General features: G+C 59.6%; 3 protein-coding genes and 1 long non-coding RNA gene across 5 annotated transcripts; 1 reads left to right on the top strand and 3 right to left on the bottom strand.

Moving 5' to 3' along the window:
- Positions 1-132: 132 nt before the first annotated feature.
- LOC306812672 (uncharacterized protein) lies at positions 133-6262 on the bottom strand. Its single transcript, XM_079327454.1, has 11 exons — positions 6096-6262; positions 4710-5942; positions 4477-4629; positions 4284-4360; positions 3517-3629; positions 3303-3418; positions 2791-2913; positions 2419-2619; positions 1391-1534; positions 771-869; positions 133-541 (listed from the first exon to the last, which is right to left on the bottom strand). Exons 2-11 carry the CDS (start codon positions 5001-5003, stop codon positions 359-361), a joined length of 1503 nt encoding a protein of 500 aa, XP_079183580.1. The 5' UTR covers positions 5004-5942; positions 6096-6262; the 3' UTR covers positions 133-358.
- A 54-nt stretch (positions 6263-6316) lies between these two features.
- LOC306812417 lies at positions 6317-8316 on the bottom strand. The gene is made up of 3 exons (XR_013776853.1): positions 8241-8316; positions 6677-6754; positions 6317-6536 (listed from the first exon to the last, which is right to left on the bottom strand). It is a non-coding gene; the product is annotated as an uncharacterized lncRNA (long non-coding RNA).
- A 1580-nt stretch (positions 8317-9896) lies between these two features.
- Positions 9897-14469, top strand: TOMM6 (translocase of outer mitochondrial membrane 6). 2 transcript variants are annotated; one of them, XM_079327422.1, is made up of 3 exons: positions 9897-10059; positions 11610-11706; positions 14428-14469. In XM_079327422.1, the coding sequence occupies exons 1-2, from the start codon at positions 9929-9931 to the stop codon at positions 11704-11706; spliced, it is 228 nt and encodes a 75-aa protein (XP_079183548.1). In that variant the 5' UTR covers positions 9897-9928; the 3' UTR covers positions 14428-14469. The 2 variants fall into 2 exon arrangements, with proteins under 2 accessions (XP_079183548.1, XP_079183547.1); XM_079327421.1 differs by lacking the exon at positions 14428-14469 and adding an exon at positions 12132-12261.
- On the bottom strand, positions 12078-14246 carry LOC306812434 (uncharacterized protein; the record flags this gene model as incomplete). The annotated part of the gene is made up of 5 exons (XM_079327021.1): positions 13463-14246; positions 13192-13296; positions 12516-12678; positions 12330-12473; positions 12078-12185 (listed from the first exon to the last, which is right to left on the bottom strand). The coding sequence occupies exons 1-5, from the start codon at positions 13879-13881 to the stop codon at positions 12078-12080; spliced, it is 939 nt and encodes a 312-aa protein (XP_079183147.1). The 5' UTR covers positions 13882-14246.
- Positions 14470-15598: the final 1129 nt, after the last annotated feature.

The raw sequence follows: 15598 nt of genomic DNA on the forward strand, positions 1-15598 counted from the left end.
CCTCCCCTGCAGCCCCAGGAACAGAACAATGGCAGAGCAAGGGCTGCAAAGTGAAAACAGTTTATTTCTAGATTTAAACCCAAAAAAACTCTCACTGGGTTTGGGGACACGTCCCAGGCAATCAGGAATGAAGGAGAAGGATTGTACCCTCCCTCCCATTGCCCTCCAGTAGAACCAACACAACTTTTGCTGCCCTCAGGGGTTTGGGCAGGGCTAAAACCAAACACACCCTGCTCACCCTCCTTCTCCAAGAGACAGAGCAGGGCTGCCAACATCTCTGACTCTGTCCTGGGGGCTGAGCACCCCAGGGCGCTGTCACAGCCTGTCACAGCCCCCAGCTGGCAGGAGGTGGCTGCCATCAGGGGCTGGCAGTGGCTGAGTCGATGGTGTCAATGAAGTCCTGCAGCTGCTGCAGGTGGTGGAGGCGGCGCTGGCGCAGGTTGGCCCTGAGTGCCAGTCCCAGTGCTGCCTCCAGCGAGGGCTCCTTCTGCAGCAGCATGGTGGCCACCACGGCTATGGTCAGGCTGAACTGCTGGTAGGACTGCAGGGGAGGGCCACGGGCTCAGCACCCCCAAACCAGCCCCAAAACCCCTCAGCTTTTAGTGCACAAACCCCCAAAATCATCTGAGCACCTGCAAGCCCCTTATTGCCCACAGCACCTGCCCTGCAAGCAGTGCTGAACTGACACCCCTCACCACCCAAAGCTCCTCAGGTGAGACCCCCCACCCTGCAGCCACCCCCAGGTGCTGACCCAGGGCTCCAGCACTCACCAGCTCAATCTCTGCCTTCTTGGCCAGGACGGCGGCGGAGCGGAGATCGACGCCAGCTGGGAATGGTGTGGGGAGCAGGGAGCAGAGCTGGAGCAGAGCCTGGGGGTGCCAGAGGCAAGGAGGGGGCAGAGGGGAAAGGGACTGAGCCAAACTGGGGCTGCCAGGGCTGCTCATTAGCCCAGGACTGGTCACCAGTCCAGGACTGGTCACCCTGTGGAAGGAGTTTGGTTTGTCACCCTTCCTCGGGTGCCAGAGCTGCTCCCACTCCCCTGCCTTGCCCCAATTTCTCTCCCTCATTAGGCATTAATTAAGCTGCTCTGGAGGGCTCTCCTCAGCTTCCAGGGCTGTTCAGGGCCCAGCACTCCCTCCAGTTACTCCCCTGGTTCTGTCCCAGCTGTGTCCCGTTTATCAGTGGGGTTGACACAGGCTCTGCCTCCAGACAAAGCTGCCCTTTAACCCAGCCCAGCATCCTGCAGCACAGGGACCCCCTTGGGATGGCAGTGTCCCCAAGCCCAGGGCAGTGTCCCCAAGCCCAGGGATCCCCCTCTGGGATGGCAGTGTCCCCAAGCCCAGGGCAGTGTCCCCAAGCCCAGGACACCCCAGGTGCCAGGGCCCCATACCGGGTTTGTCTCACCAGACCCAGGCTGGGAGGTCTCTGGGGTGCTGCAGGCACCAGCAGGAACCTGCCTGGGCTGGGCCTCGGGCTCTGCTGCACATCCTGGAGGCACCTGAGGGTTTTTGGGTGGCTGAAGGCTCTGCAGAGGCTGAGGGGCAGAGAGGGGGAGGTGGCTGTGCTGGGACAGGGGACAGCGCTGCCAGCACGGCCCCATGGGGTGGGGACACATCCCAAACCCACATCCCAAACCCACATCCCAAACTCACACCCCAAACCCACACCCCAAACCCACATCCCAAACCCACATCCCAAACCCACCCCCAAACCCACATCCCAAACTCACACCCCAAACTCACACCCCAAACTCACCCCCCAAACTCACCCCCCAAACCCACATCCCAAACCCACATCCCAAACTCACACCCCAAACTCACACCCCAAACTCACACCCCAAACTCACCCCCCAAACTCACCCCCCAAACTCACCCCCCAAACCCACATCCCAAACCCACATCCCAAACTCCCACCCCAAACTCACATCCCAAACTCACATCCCAAACTCACATCCCAAACCCACATCCCAAACCCACACCCCAAACCCACATCCCAAACCCACACCCCAAACTCACATCCCAAACCCACACCCCAAACCCACACCCCAAACCCACACTCCAAACCCACATCCCAAACTCACATCCCAAACCCACATCCCAAACTCACTCCCCAAACCCACATCCCAAACTCACCCCTCAAACTCACATCCCAAACCCACACTCCAAACCCACACCCCAAACCCACATCCCAAACCCACACCCCAAACCCACATCCCAAACCCACACCCCAAACTCACATCCCAAACCCACACCCCAAACCCACACCCCAAACCCACACTCCAAACCCACATCCCAAACTCACATCCCAAACCCACATCCCAAACTCACTCCCCAAACCCACATCCCAAACTCACCCCTCAAACTCACATCCCAAACCCACACTCCAAACCCACACCCCAAACCCACATCCCAAACTCACCCCATCCTGGGCAGCCTCAGCTTCCCCAGTTCCAGGTGGTGGCTGCTCCCAGGAATGTGGGCTGAGCTCAGCCCCAGCCTCTCCAGAGGAGCTGAGCTCCTGAATCTCCCTCCTGGCAGGGTCTGCAGGGTCTGCAGGGCTCTGGGGATGTGACCCATGACCAGTGCCAGCCCTGGGGACAGCTGGGCTGCATGGCTCTACCTGTGCAAATGTCACAGGGGCATTGCAGAGCCCACAGTGAGGGGACAAAGGGGCTGTGCCTCCCCCAGGCTCTGCTTTGGGGTGGGGATAAAAAGCACCCCCATGGGAAGCTGTGGGGAGGATTTGGGGAGCCTGGAGCTGATCCTGTGCCCCTTCCCTGCAGTTCCATACCTCAGGCTGCTCCTGGATCTCAGGATACCTGGGTGTCTCCTCCAGAGGGGCTGGATCTGCTCCCAAAGCACAGGGGTCCTGCTGCTGGCTGCCCACAGGGGTCTGCCCAGCTTCCAGCTCAACCTGGGGACAGGCAGGTGTGAGGACACGTGAGGATGGGACAGCCAGGGTGCAAAAACCCAAAGGAAATCACAGAGAAGAGCCTGGAAAAATTCCATGCCTGGCAAAGAGAGTGAGGCAGAGAAGAGAAGGGCTGGGTGAGAGGGGAGAGAGAAGTTCCAGCAGCTGAGACCCCCAAAGCAGGTGGGAGGACCCCTGGGAGTGGGGGAATCCCTTACCTGTGGCTCCACTGCAGCAGGAGGTGCAGCTGGGCTCTCCAGGGGGCTCCCAGCAGCTCTGGGGGGCTCCAGCACACCCCCACTCCCATCCTGGAGGGAAGCAGCACACGGTGTCAGGCTGGGGGTGAGCACAGCCCAGGCTGGCATGGGGAGGGGACAGGTCAAAGCCACAACCTGCAGCTGCTCCGGGCTGTCTGCAGCAGCTGGGAGGGCAGCAGGGGGCTGGGGGGGCTGCAGCTGCTGGCTCCTCTTGGAGGGGGCAGGACAGGGCTTGGAGTGAGGCTTGTGAGCTGCAAGAGAAAGGGGGAAAAAAAAACCCACCAGGAACTGGTCAGAGTGGGGTGGGAAGGGTGCAGAGCAGGGAGGAGGCAGCAGGGTGAGCACACACCTCGGGGAGGGCGGGGGCACCACGGCAGGGGGACAGGGGTCAGCTGGCGGGGGCGGCTCCTGCGGGGGCTGCGCCTCCAGGGGGGGCGGGGGCCTCGGGAAAAGCCGGGATTCCTGCAGGAACACAGCCCCGGGGAAACGGGGGGGTTGGGAGGGTGCTAATTGATAAAATATTCGTGTTAGTCAGAAAAGGATTTGTAGAAAGAAGTGTTGAGGTCTGAAATGAAGCGTGGTACTAAAGGAAGGAAAATATAGGATTAAATCATTTTGTGTGAACGTTTCTAAATAAGTTGTATCTTGCAAAATAAGACTTTCACACAGCCCAAGAGATGCTGCAAAATCAGTTTTTTGCCTCTGTGTGATCAATGGCAGCCCCTCCCTGAGACCAGACTGACTCTGGCACTCCTCATCCACCGAGAGCAGATGGATTTCTGTGGGACTGACAAACTGTCCAGTGTCACCCACTGCTTACCTAGCAAAATTATAACAACGACAACAAAAAATAAAATTATTGGTGAGCACAAGTAAACCAGTAAAAGAGAGCTGGAAACCAGAGTTTGGTGGAGCATTGGGTGGGCAGTGACCCCTCTGCCTCCCCAGCGCTGCTGGCTCTGTCTAGATAAAACTAAACAATCTAAATTTTCCTAATTTTGTTCCTCATTTATAACAGGAGGGGTCTCTGTGCAACCCCAGCCTAGGCAGGGACAGCTGCCAGTGCTGCTGGGGTCCCCCATTGTCACCCCAGAGCCCCCCCAGCACAGCACCCACCATGGGGGGCAGCAGGGGGGCCGGGGTGGGGGCGGCTCCTCCTTGGGGAATTCACACCAGGGACCAGGCAGCAGCTCCTGCAGGGGATGAACAGGGTGGGGTCAGACAGGGGATGGCACTGTGTGACCCCACACACTGTCCTTGTCACCAGGGCAGTGCCCCACTCCCTCCTGTGGCTGCCACCACCCCTCACCGGGTGCCAGCCGCCTCCAAAGCCATCCTCAAATCCTTGGAAATCCTCTCTGTCATCCCAGGGGGGCTGTGGGGGACAGTCCCAGCTCCCCTCCACCTCCTTCCACAGGACATCAGCAGGGCCAGGGAAGGGTCTGGGAGCTCTGGGACTGGGCTGCAAAGAGGAATCCATGAGGATGGGGACACCCTGGGGACACCCCCAAAGGTGCCACCCCCCAGCCCATCGCCCCTCACCGGGTGCCAGGTGTCCCCAAAGCTGCTCTCAGCTCCTTGGAAATCTTCTCTGTCATCCCAGGGGGGCTGTGGGGGGCAGTCCTGGGGGGCCCATCCCTTCTCCTCCTCCTTCCACGGGACCTCAGCAGGGCCAGGGGAGGGTCCAAGGTCTGTGGGATTGGGCTGCAAAGGGAAAGGGACACTGGTGACCTTCTGCTTTTCCAGAATCCCACTGGGATTTTCTTCTTTTCCACCATCCCACTGGGATCCTCTGCTTTTCCACCATCCCACTGGGATTTTCTTCTTTTCCACCATCCCACTGGGATCTTCTGCTTTTCCACAATCCCACTGGCATTTTCTGGTTTTTCTTGCTGTTCCCTCTCCCTGCTGTGACCTCAGTTCTTTCCCCTGCTTTGGGCTGCTCTGGATTTGTCAGTGAATCCCTCCTTGCAAATAAAACCAGCTCTGGTTTCACCTGACTGTGAAAACCAGCAGCAGTGGAGGGGGGATCAGGCTGCCAGTGGTGCTGGAGAACACAGAGCAGCGTGACTCCAACATCCCAAAATGAATCCCCACGAGGATGTGAAACCCAGCCCTGGCAGGAAACAGGGGCAGATGTTTCCTGGGAGGAACCAGAGGGCAGCAAGTCACTTTTTAAATGACAAATGCTCCACAAAACCTCCCAACATTCATCAATCCATGCTGGAAAAACTCAACTCCACTTGGGAACAGCAGAATTTCCAGGAGTGAGTGTGGATTCTTAGTGGAGCCCTTCAGGGTCATTCCCAGAGGCTGAGCCAAAGAGATTTCTGTGGGTCTGGGTGAGCAACATCAATTTAAACTTCCTAATTGCTAATTAACTTTGAAACTATTGATTTAATAAGCAGTGTCCTGGTTATAACCATCCACACTGCACTGGCTGAGATCCTTTAGTCCATCATAGAAATAAATTAATTTATTTCACCTATGTAAATATATAAATATATTTGTTTTGCCATTCTTAATCCTCGGGGGAGAAGCTGTGGAATCCTTTAGGCACAAACCACTGGCCAGCTCCAGATGTTTCCAGACTCTTTTTGGGAATTTAGAAGCCAGGGGCTGCTTTCTATGCCTGGAGGTCCAAGACTGGATCCAGACATGTCCAGACTCGTTTTGGGGAATTAATTTAGGGAACCTTTTTGTGCCTGAGAGGGTCTCCAAGGATCCCACCGTGCCTGGCACATCTGGGGCATCTCCCCCCAGCCTGGGGCACATCTGGGACATCTCCCCCCAGCCTGGGGCACACCTGAGGTGTCTACCCCCACCCTGGGGCACACCTGGGACATCTCCCCTATCTTGGGGCACACCTGGGACATCTCCCCTATCTCTGGGGCACACCTGGGACATCTCCCCTATCTTGGGGCACACCTGGGGCAACTCCCCCTATCCCTGGGGCACATCTGGGACATCTCCCCCCACCCTGGGGCACACCTGGGACATCTCCCCCAATCCCTGGGGCACACCTGGGACATCTCCCCCAATCCCTGGGGCACACCTGGGACATCTCCCCCCACCCTGGGGCACACCTGGGACATCCCCCCCCCTGCTCCTCACCTGGTGCTGCCTGTGCCGGTGTTTCCTGCCCTGGGGTGGCTCGTGCCAGGCAGGTTCATGCCAGGGGGGCTCCCCCAAAGGTGGTTCATGCCAGGGGCGCTCCCCCAAAGGTGGTTCATGCCAGGGGCGCTCCCCCAAAGGTGGCTCATGCCAGGGGGGCTCCCCCAAGGGTGGCTCATGCCAGGGGGGCTCCCTCCAGGTGTCTCCGGGGCCAGCAGGGGGACACTGCCTTGGCCCATCCCGCCACGGGCCGGGCTGTGGAGAGATCAGAGGGGATGGGGAGTCAGCAGCCCCACACCCACATTCTGGAAATTCCTCCCCAAAGTGCAGCCGTGCCCTCGTGGCTGCCCCGGGGTGGAGCAGAGGGCACCCGTGGCACCCCCAGCCCCACGTACCTGCCGGGGGCAGCCCCTCCTGGGGCCCCGCGGGGGGAACATCCTGCCCGGGAGGGGCGCCCGGAGCCGTGGGATCGTCTGCAGGGACAGGGATGGGACAGGGATGGGACAGGGACAGGAACAGGGACAGGGATGGGACAGGGATGGGACAGGGACAGGGACAGGGATGGGACAGGGACAGGGATGGGACAGTTGGAACAGGGACAGGGGGCTGGGACAGGGAACAGGGACAGGGCACAGGGGACAGGGGGCTGGAACAGGGACGGGACAGGGACAGGGGCTGGGACAGGGACAGGGGACAGGGGCTGGGACAGGGGACAGGGACAGGGGACAGGGACAGGGGGCTGGAACAGGGACAGGGACAGGGGACAGGGACAGGGGACAGGGACAGGGGGCTGGAACAGGGACAGGGACAGGGGACAGAGACAGGGGGCTGGAACAGGGACAGGGACAGGGGACAGGGACAGGGGACAGGGACAGGGGGCTGGGACAGGGACAGGGGGCTGGCTCAGCTCGTCCCCAGCACGTCACTGCCGGTGTGGGGTCGCTGCCAACCAGGTGCCACCAGTGGGGCTGCCAGCCCCGTGTCCGGAGAGATGGGACAGTCCCAGGGTCACTGGGACAGAGCCAGAGTCACTGGGACACCCCCAGAATCATAGGGACACCCCCAGAGTTACTGGGACACCTCAATCCCAGTCATTCCCTGCACCCCAATCCTGCCTTCCTGAATCCAAGTCATTCCCTGCACCCCAACCCTGCCTTCCTGAATCCAAGTCATTCCCTGCACCCCAACCCTGTTCCCCTGCACCCCAACCCTGCACTCCTGAATCCCAGTCATTCCCTGCACCCCAACTCTGCATTCCTGCACCCCAACCCTGCTCCCCAGCACCCCAATCCTGCCTTCCTGAATCCAAGTCATTCCCTGCACCCCAATCCTGCTCCACTTCGCCCCAATCCTGTTCTCCAGCACCCCAATCCTGCATTCCTGAATCCCAGCCATTCCCGCACTCCAACCCTGCATTCCTGAATCCCAACTCTCTTCCCCTGCACCCCAACCCTGCTCCCCCGCACCCCAACCCTGCACTCCTGAATCCCAGACATTCCCGCACTCCAACCCTGCATTCCTGAATCCCAACTCTCCTCCCCCGCACCCCAATCCTGCACTCCTGGATCCCAACTCTCCTCCCCCGCACCCCAATCCTGCACTCCTGGATCCCAACTCTCCTCCCCCGCACCCCAATCCTGCACTCCTGGATCCCAACTCTCCTCCCCCGCACCCCAATCCTGCACTCCTGGATCCCAACTCTCCTCCCCCGCACCCCAATCCTGCACTCCTGGATCCCAACTCTCCTCCCCCGCACCCCAATCCTGCACTCCTGGATCCCAACTCTCCTCCCCCGCACCCCAATCCTGCACTCCTGGATCCCAACTCTCCTCCCCTGCACCCCAACCCTGCTCCCCCGCACCCCAACCCTGCACTCCTGGATCCCAGCCATTCCCGCACCCCAATCCCCGCACACCCGGCGGGAGCGTTTCCCTGCCGAGGATCGCCCCGGGATCTCACCAGGATCTCACCCGGAGCTCTCCCGTCCCTCCCCCTGGAGTTTCCCTTCCTCTTCCCTTCCCTCTCCCGGCCCCGATTCCGCCCCCGAGCGCGCCGGGAGCGCGCACACGCCGGGAGCGCGCACGGCCCGGGAGCGGCCAAATTCCTGCGGGGATCTGGGATCCACCGGCCAAGAGCCGCAAACTGCGCCCGGAGCGCTGGGAAATGGGGGGATCCTGCACCCCCAGAGTGTGGGATATCCATGGGAGAGGGAATCCTGCACCCCCGGAGTGTGGGATATCCATGGGAAAGGGAATCCTGCACCCCCAGAGTGTGGGATATCCATGGGAAAGGGAATCCTGCACCCCCAGAGTGTGGGATATCCATGGGAGAGGGGATCAGGCACCCCCAGAGTGTGGGATATCCATGGGAAAGGGAATCCTGCACCCCCGGAGTGTGGGATATCCATGGAATTGGGGATCCTGGGATCCTGCACCCCCAGAGTGTGGGATATGCATGGGAGAGGGGATCCTGCACCCCCAGAGTGTGGGATATCCATGGTGTTATAAATGAGCACAGAGGGCCATACTCAAAACCAATTTGAAAAATTTATTGAGTACAGACAGCAAAGGCAAATTGCAGCGCTGGGTGGCAGGGAGACTCCGCTCCACAAAACTGCCACACTTTCCCCCAAAGTTCGTTCTCTTTTAAATCCCCTGATTTCCGGGTGCGCGCGTTTCTCCGGTGCTAGGGGGTCTTCCGTTGTCAGCGCTGATCCTTGCAGTACCCTTTGTTTTCCTAAAAAAAAATTACTAAGACGTTTGGTTATCGTGCTAGCCTAAGCAATCAGTAATCACAAACCCACAGAGCAGCCCGCATATCCGGGCTTCAAGATTACTTATCTAAGCCCGCATGTCCGGGTTTCAAGATAACCTATTTTACAACGAACAAAAAGGTCACCATTCCCTCAGACATGGAAAAGGGGATCCTGCACCCCCGGAGTGTGGGATATCCATGGAAAAGGGGATCCTGCACCCCCAGAGTGTGGGATATCCATGGGAAAGGGGATCCTGCACCCCCAGAGTGTGGGATATCCATGGGAAAGGGGATCCTGCACCCCCGGAGTGTGGGATATCCATGGAAAAGGGGATCCTGCACCCCGGAGTGTGGGATATCCATGGGAAAGGGGATCCTGCACCCCCGGAGTGTGGGATATCCATGGGAAAGGGGATCCTGCACCCCGGAGTGTGGGATATACGTGGAATTGGGGATCAGGCACCCCTAGATTATGGAATATCCATGGAAAAGGGGATTCTGCACCCCCAGAGTGTGGGATATCCATGGAACTGGGGATCCTGCACCCCCAGAGTGTTTTTCCATGGGAAAGGGGATTCTGCACCTCCGAATGTGGAATATCCATGGAATTGGGGATCCTGGGATCCTGCACCCCCGGAGTGTGGAATATCCATAGAATTGGGGATCCTGAGATCCTGCACTCCCTGTCCTGATCCCGATCCCAATTCCAGTCCCGGTCCCGATCCCAATCCCGATCCTCATCCCTGCCTCGATCCCTATCCCGATTCAAATCCCAGTCCCGGTCGCGCTCCCCTCCCGTTCGCGCCTCCCCGCGCGCCGGTGGTGACGTCGCGCTGCGGCAGCGCCGTTACGCGGCGCGGTGACGTCACGCGCGGCGCGGGCGGGCGGCAGCAATGGCGGCGGCGGCAGCGGGAGCGGCAGGAACGGGAGCGGGAGCGGGAGCGGTGGCGGCCCCGGCGCGGGGCGTGCGCGCCTGGCTGCGGAGCGCCTTCCGCTTCGCCACCGACCGCAACGACTTCCGCAGGTCGGGAACGGGAGCGGGGACGGGGAACGGGGTCGGGGTGAGGGTGGAGATCGAGGCCTGGAGCGGGAGCGGGATCGGGGTCAGGCAGCGGGATCGGGCAAGGAGCGGGATCGGGATCAAGGATCGGGATTGGGGCAGGTATCGGGATCAGGGCAGGGATCGGGGATGGGGCAGGGATCGGGATCAGGGATGGGGATCATGGCAGGAATCGGGATCGGGATCAGGGATGGGGATCAGGGCAGGGATCTGGATCAGGAATCGGGGATCCGGGATCGGGATCAGGGATCGGGGCAGGGATCGGGAACACGGATCGGGACCGGGGCAGGGATCGGGGATGGGGCAGGGATCGGGACAGGGATCGGGGATGGGGCAGGGATCGGGATCGGGGATCAGGGCAGGGATCGGGATCAGGGATGGGGATCGGGGCAGGGATCGGGGATGGGGCAGGGATCGGGATCAGGGATGGGGATCGGGGTAGGAATCGGGATCGGGATCAGGGATCGGGATCCCCGTCTGTCCCCGCCCGCAGCAGCAGCGAGCCCGGCCGGCGCGGGCGGGGATTGTCCCTCGGTGCCGGGAGGGAGCTCGGGCCGTGCCCGGCTCCGGCCCCTCGGCTCAGCGAGGACATCGAGGGGCTGGAGCGTGTCCGGGAAAGGGAACGGGGCTGGCGAGGGGCTGAGAGTCCTGGGGGAACTGGGGAAGGGGCTGGAGAGTCCTGAGGGAATTGGGGAAGGGGCTGGAGAGTCCTGGGGGAACTGGGGAAGGGGCTGGAGAATCCTGAGGGAATTGGGGAAGGGTCTGGAGTGTCCTGAGGGAATTGGGGAAGGGGCTGAAGAGTCCTGGGGGAACTGGGGAAGGGGCTGGAGAATCCTGAGGGAACTGGGGAAGGGGCTGGAGAGTCCTGAGGGAATTGGGGAAGGGTTGGGATAATCCTGAGGGAACTGGGGAAGGGTTGGAATAATCCTGAGGGAATTGGGGAAGGGTCTGGAGAATCCTGAGGGGATTGGGGAAGGGTTGGGATAATCCTGAGGGAATTGGGGAAGGGGCTGGAGAGTCCTGAGGGAACTGGGGAAGGGGCTGGAGAGTCCTGAGGGAATTGGGGAAGGGTTGGGATAATCCTGAGGGAACTGGGGAAGGGGCTGGAGAGTCCTGAGGGAACTGGGGAAGGGTCTGGAGTGTCCTGAGGGAATTGGGGAAGGGTTGGGATAATCCTGAGGGAATTGGGGAAGGGGCTCAGCCTGGAGAAAAGGGGGATCAGGGGGAATTTCTGGCTCTGCACAGGACAGGAGTGGAGAGCTGGAGGGAATTTGGGATCTCATCCTAGGGAACAGGGACAGGAGGAGAGGGAATGGCTCAGGCTGGGCCAGGGGAGCTCAGGGTGGATTTTAGCAGGAATTTCCTCATGGAAAGGGTTGGCAGGAGCTGCCCAGGGGGGTTTGCAGTGCCCAGCCTGGGGGTGGCACTGAGTGCCCAGCTGCTCATCGGGCACAGCTGGGGCTCAGATGGACTCTCCCAAAGCTTTTCCAGCCTCTGGCATTCTGTGCCTGCAGGAACCTGCTGGTGAACCTGGGGCTGTTTGCTGCGGGGGTCTGGGTGGCCAGGAACCTGACAGACATTGACCTGATGGCCCCACAGCCCGTGCCATAGGTCAGTGCTGGGCCAGGGAGGGGCTGGGGGGGCTCCAGGGGGTGGGATCAGGGAATATCCTGAGCTGGAGGATCCACAGATCAAATCCTGCTTAGAAACACACCCTGGGCATCCCTGGCAGTGCTGTCCAACCCTCCTGGAGCTCTGCAGCCTCAGTGCCCATTTTGTGGGGAGCCTGGGAAAACCCCAAACCCTGTGGGGGAAGAACCTTTCTCAATATCCATCCTAAACCTCCCAAATCCAGCCTTTCCTTGGGTGCTGTCCCTGCTCCCCAGAGGATGAACAAACCCCCAAACTCACCCTGACCCCCCAGGACAGGTGAGGTGATAAATCAGGGCTGAGCCCACCCCAAACTCCCCAGAGCCCCCTCTTTACCCAGCTTTAAGCAGAACCACCTCCCTGACTGTGCTGAATCCCTGTCCCAGGAAGGAGCCAGAGCTGCAGGGAGCAGAGCTCAGATTCCCACCAGGACTGGAGCTCTGGAGCTGCTCTGATCCCACCTGGAGCTGCTCTGATCCCCCTGGAGCTGCTCTGATCCCCCTGGAGCTGCTCTGATCCCACCTGGAGCTGCTCTGATCCCCCCTGGAGCTGCTCTGATCCCCCTGGAGCTGCTCTGATCCCACCTGGAGCTGCTCTGATCCCCCTGGAGCTGCTCTGATCCCACCTGGAGCTGCTCTGATCCCACCTGGAGCTGCTCTGATCCCACCTGGAGCTGCTCTGATCCCTCTGGAGCTGCTCTGATCCCACCTGGAGCTGCTCTGATCCCCCTGGAGCTGCTCTGATCCCACCTGGAGCTGCTCTGATCCCACCTGGAGCTGCTCTGATCCCCCTGGAGCTGCTCTGATCCCTCTGGAGCTGCTCTGATCCCCCTGGAGCTGCTCTGATCCCACCTGGAGCTGCTCTGATCCCTCTGGAGCTGCTCTGATCCCTCTGGAGCTGCTCTGATCCCACCTGGAGCTGCTCTGATCCCACCTGGAGCTGCTCTGATCCCCCTGGAGCTGCTCTGATCCCTCTGGAGCTGCTCTGATCCCACCTGGAGCTGCTCTGATCCCCCTGGAGCTGCTCTGATCCCCTCTGGAGCTGCTCTGATCCCTCCGGAGCTGCTCTGATCCCCTCTGGAGCTGCTCTGATCCCACCTGGAGCTGCTCTGATCCCCTGGAGCTGCTCTGATCCCTCTGGAGCTGCTCTGATCCCACCTGGAGCTGCTCTGATCCCTCTGGAGCTGCTCTGATCCCCTCTGGAGCTGCTCTGATCCCCCCTGGAGCTGCTCTGATCCCCTCTGGAGCTGCTCTGATCCCCTCTGGAGCTGCTCTGATCCCACCTGGAGCTGCTCTGATCCCCTCTGGGGCTGCTCTGATCCCCCTGGAGCTGCTCTGATCCCACCTGGAGCTGCTCTGATCCCCCTGGAGCTGCTCTGATCCCACCTGGAGCTGCTCTGATCCCACCTGGAGCTGCTCTGATCCCACCTGGAGCTGCTCTGATCACCTGGAGCTGCTCTGATCCCACCTGGAGCTGCTCTGATCCCCCCTGGAGCTGCTCAGATCCCATCTGGAGCTGCTCTGATCCCACCTGGAGCTGCTCTGATCCCACCTGGAGCTGCTCTGATCCCACCTGGAGCTGCTCTGATCCCTCTGGAGCTGCTCTGATCCCACCTGGAGCTGCTCTGATCCCACCTGGAGCTGCTCTGATCCCACCTGGAGCTGCTCTGATCCCACCTGGAGCTGCTCTGATCCCTCTGGAGCTGCTCTGATCCCACCTGGAGCTGCTCTGATCCCCCTGGAGCTGCTCTGATCCCCCTGGAGCTGCTCTGATCCCTCTGGAGCTGCTCTGATCCCACCTGGAGCTGCTCTGATCCCCCTGGAGCTGCTCTGATCCCCCTGGAGCTGCTCTGATCCCCTCTGGAGCTGCTCTGATCCCTCTGGAGCTGCTCTGATCCCACCTGGAGCTGCTCTGATCCCACCTGGAGCTGCTCTGATCCCCCTGGAGCTGCTCTGATCCCACCTGGAGCTGCTCTGATCCCTCTGGAGCTGCTCTGATCCCACCTGGAGCTGCTCTGATCCCTCTGGAGCTGCTCTGATCCCTCTGGAGCTGCTCTGATCCCTCTGGAGCTGCTCTGGATCCTTCCTGGATCTTTCCTCTCCTGCCTGGAGCAGTGACAAGGACAAAAAGTTTCATGCTGAGAGGGAGAGTTGGTTTCCCATTGATTCATTTCTTTGGGATTTTTTTTCTTTGAGGATGTGCTCAGAATTTCCTCCTGTACCCCCCAGATGTTTATTAAAGTTTATGGAATAACAACACAACCCACTGGAATTTCTTTCTTTTTTCCTCTTTGTTTTTTTTTTTTTTTTGTGTGTTTTTTTGTTTTTGTTTTTTTTAATAAGAAACTTCAGCTTACAAAAAACAAGGTGTAAAAAGAGTAAAGATTTACAAAAAAAAAAAAAAAAAATCATAAAAAGTTGATTTCCATTTCACACCCAAGGGATGAGCCCAGCCCTGGGACCATCAGCTGCTTCTGCCAGGGGAGATCCAGGCTGGGATGGAACTGGGATGGACTGGGGGAAACTGGGACAGCAGCAGGAATGGGGCTGGGGGGAGGGGAAACCTCTGGGTGCTGCAGAGCAGTGGGAGCTACTCACAGTTTGCACAGTGTTGTGATTTTAGATTTACTCCCATTCCACAGTGGCTGCTGTGATTTACTCACAGGTTGTGATTTACTCACAGGTTACTCACTGGCTCTGAGTTACTCCCAGTTGTCCCAATGGCTTCTCATTCTGTGGATGTTTTCCCAGTCTGGAGTTTGTCCCCAGGTGTGACCCCCTCCCCCAGAAACCCTCATCCTATTCCCATAAAAACCCCAAAATAAAACCATGGGGAAAATCTGAGTTAAAACTGCTGGAAAATCCAGAAAAAAATCTGATTTTAAACCACTGGGAAAATACTGGAAAATCTGATTTAGAACCACTGGGAAAATCTGAGCTCCAGGAGGTTTTCCAAATATCTTGCCCTGATCCCATCCCAGCCCTGATCCCATCCCTGCCCTGATCCCATCCCTGCCCTGATCCCATCCCTGCCCTGATCCCATCCCTGCCCTGATCCCATCCCTGCTCTGATCCCATTCCAGCTCTGATCCTATTCCTGCTCTGATCCCATCCCAGCCCTGATCCCATCCCAGCCCTGATCCCATCCCAGCTCTGATCCCATCCCTGATCCCATCCCAGCCCTGATCCCATCCCAGCTCTGATCCCATCCCTGATCCCATCCCTGCCCTGATCCCATCCCAGCCCTGATCCCATCCCAGCTCTGATCCCATCCCTGTTCTGATCCCATCCCAGCTCTGATCCCATCCCAGCCCTGATCCCATCCCAGCTCTGATCCCATCCCTGATCCCATCCCTGCCCTGATCCCATCCCTGCTCTGATCCCATCCCAGCTCTGATCCCATCCCTGCTCTGATCCCATCCCAGCTCTGATCCCATCCCAGCCCTGATCCCATCCCAGATCCCATCCCATCCCTGATCCCATCCCTGCCCTGATCCCATCCCAGCTCTGATCCCATCCCTGCTCTGATCCCATCCCAGCTCTGATCCCATCCCTGCCCTGATCCCATCCCAGCCCTGATCCCATCCCAGCTCTGATCCCATCCCTGTCCTGATCCCATCCCTGCTCTGATCCCATCCCAGCCCTGATCCCATCCCTGATCCCATCCCTGCTCTGATCCCATTCCAGCTCTGATCCTATTCCTGCTCTGATCCCATCCCAGCCCTGATCCCATCCCATCCCTGATCCCATCCCTGCCCTGATCCCATCCCAGCCCTGATCCCATCCCTGCTCTGATCCCATCCCTGCCCTGATCCCATCCCTGCCCTGATCCCATCCCAGCTCTGATCCCATCC

This window comes from Erithacus rubecula (genome assembly GCF_903797595.1).
Source record: "Erithacus rubecula genome assembly, chromosome: 26".
Lineage (NCBI taxonomy): Eukaryota > Metazoa > Chordata > Aves > Passeriformes > Muscicapidae > Erithacus > Erithacus rubecula.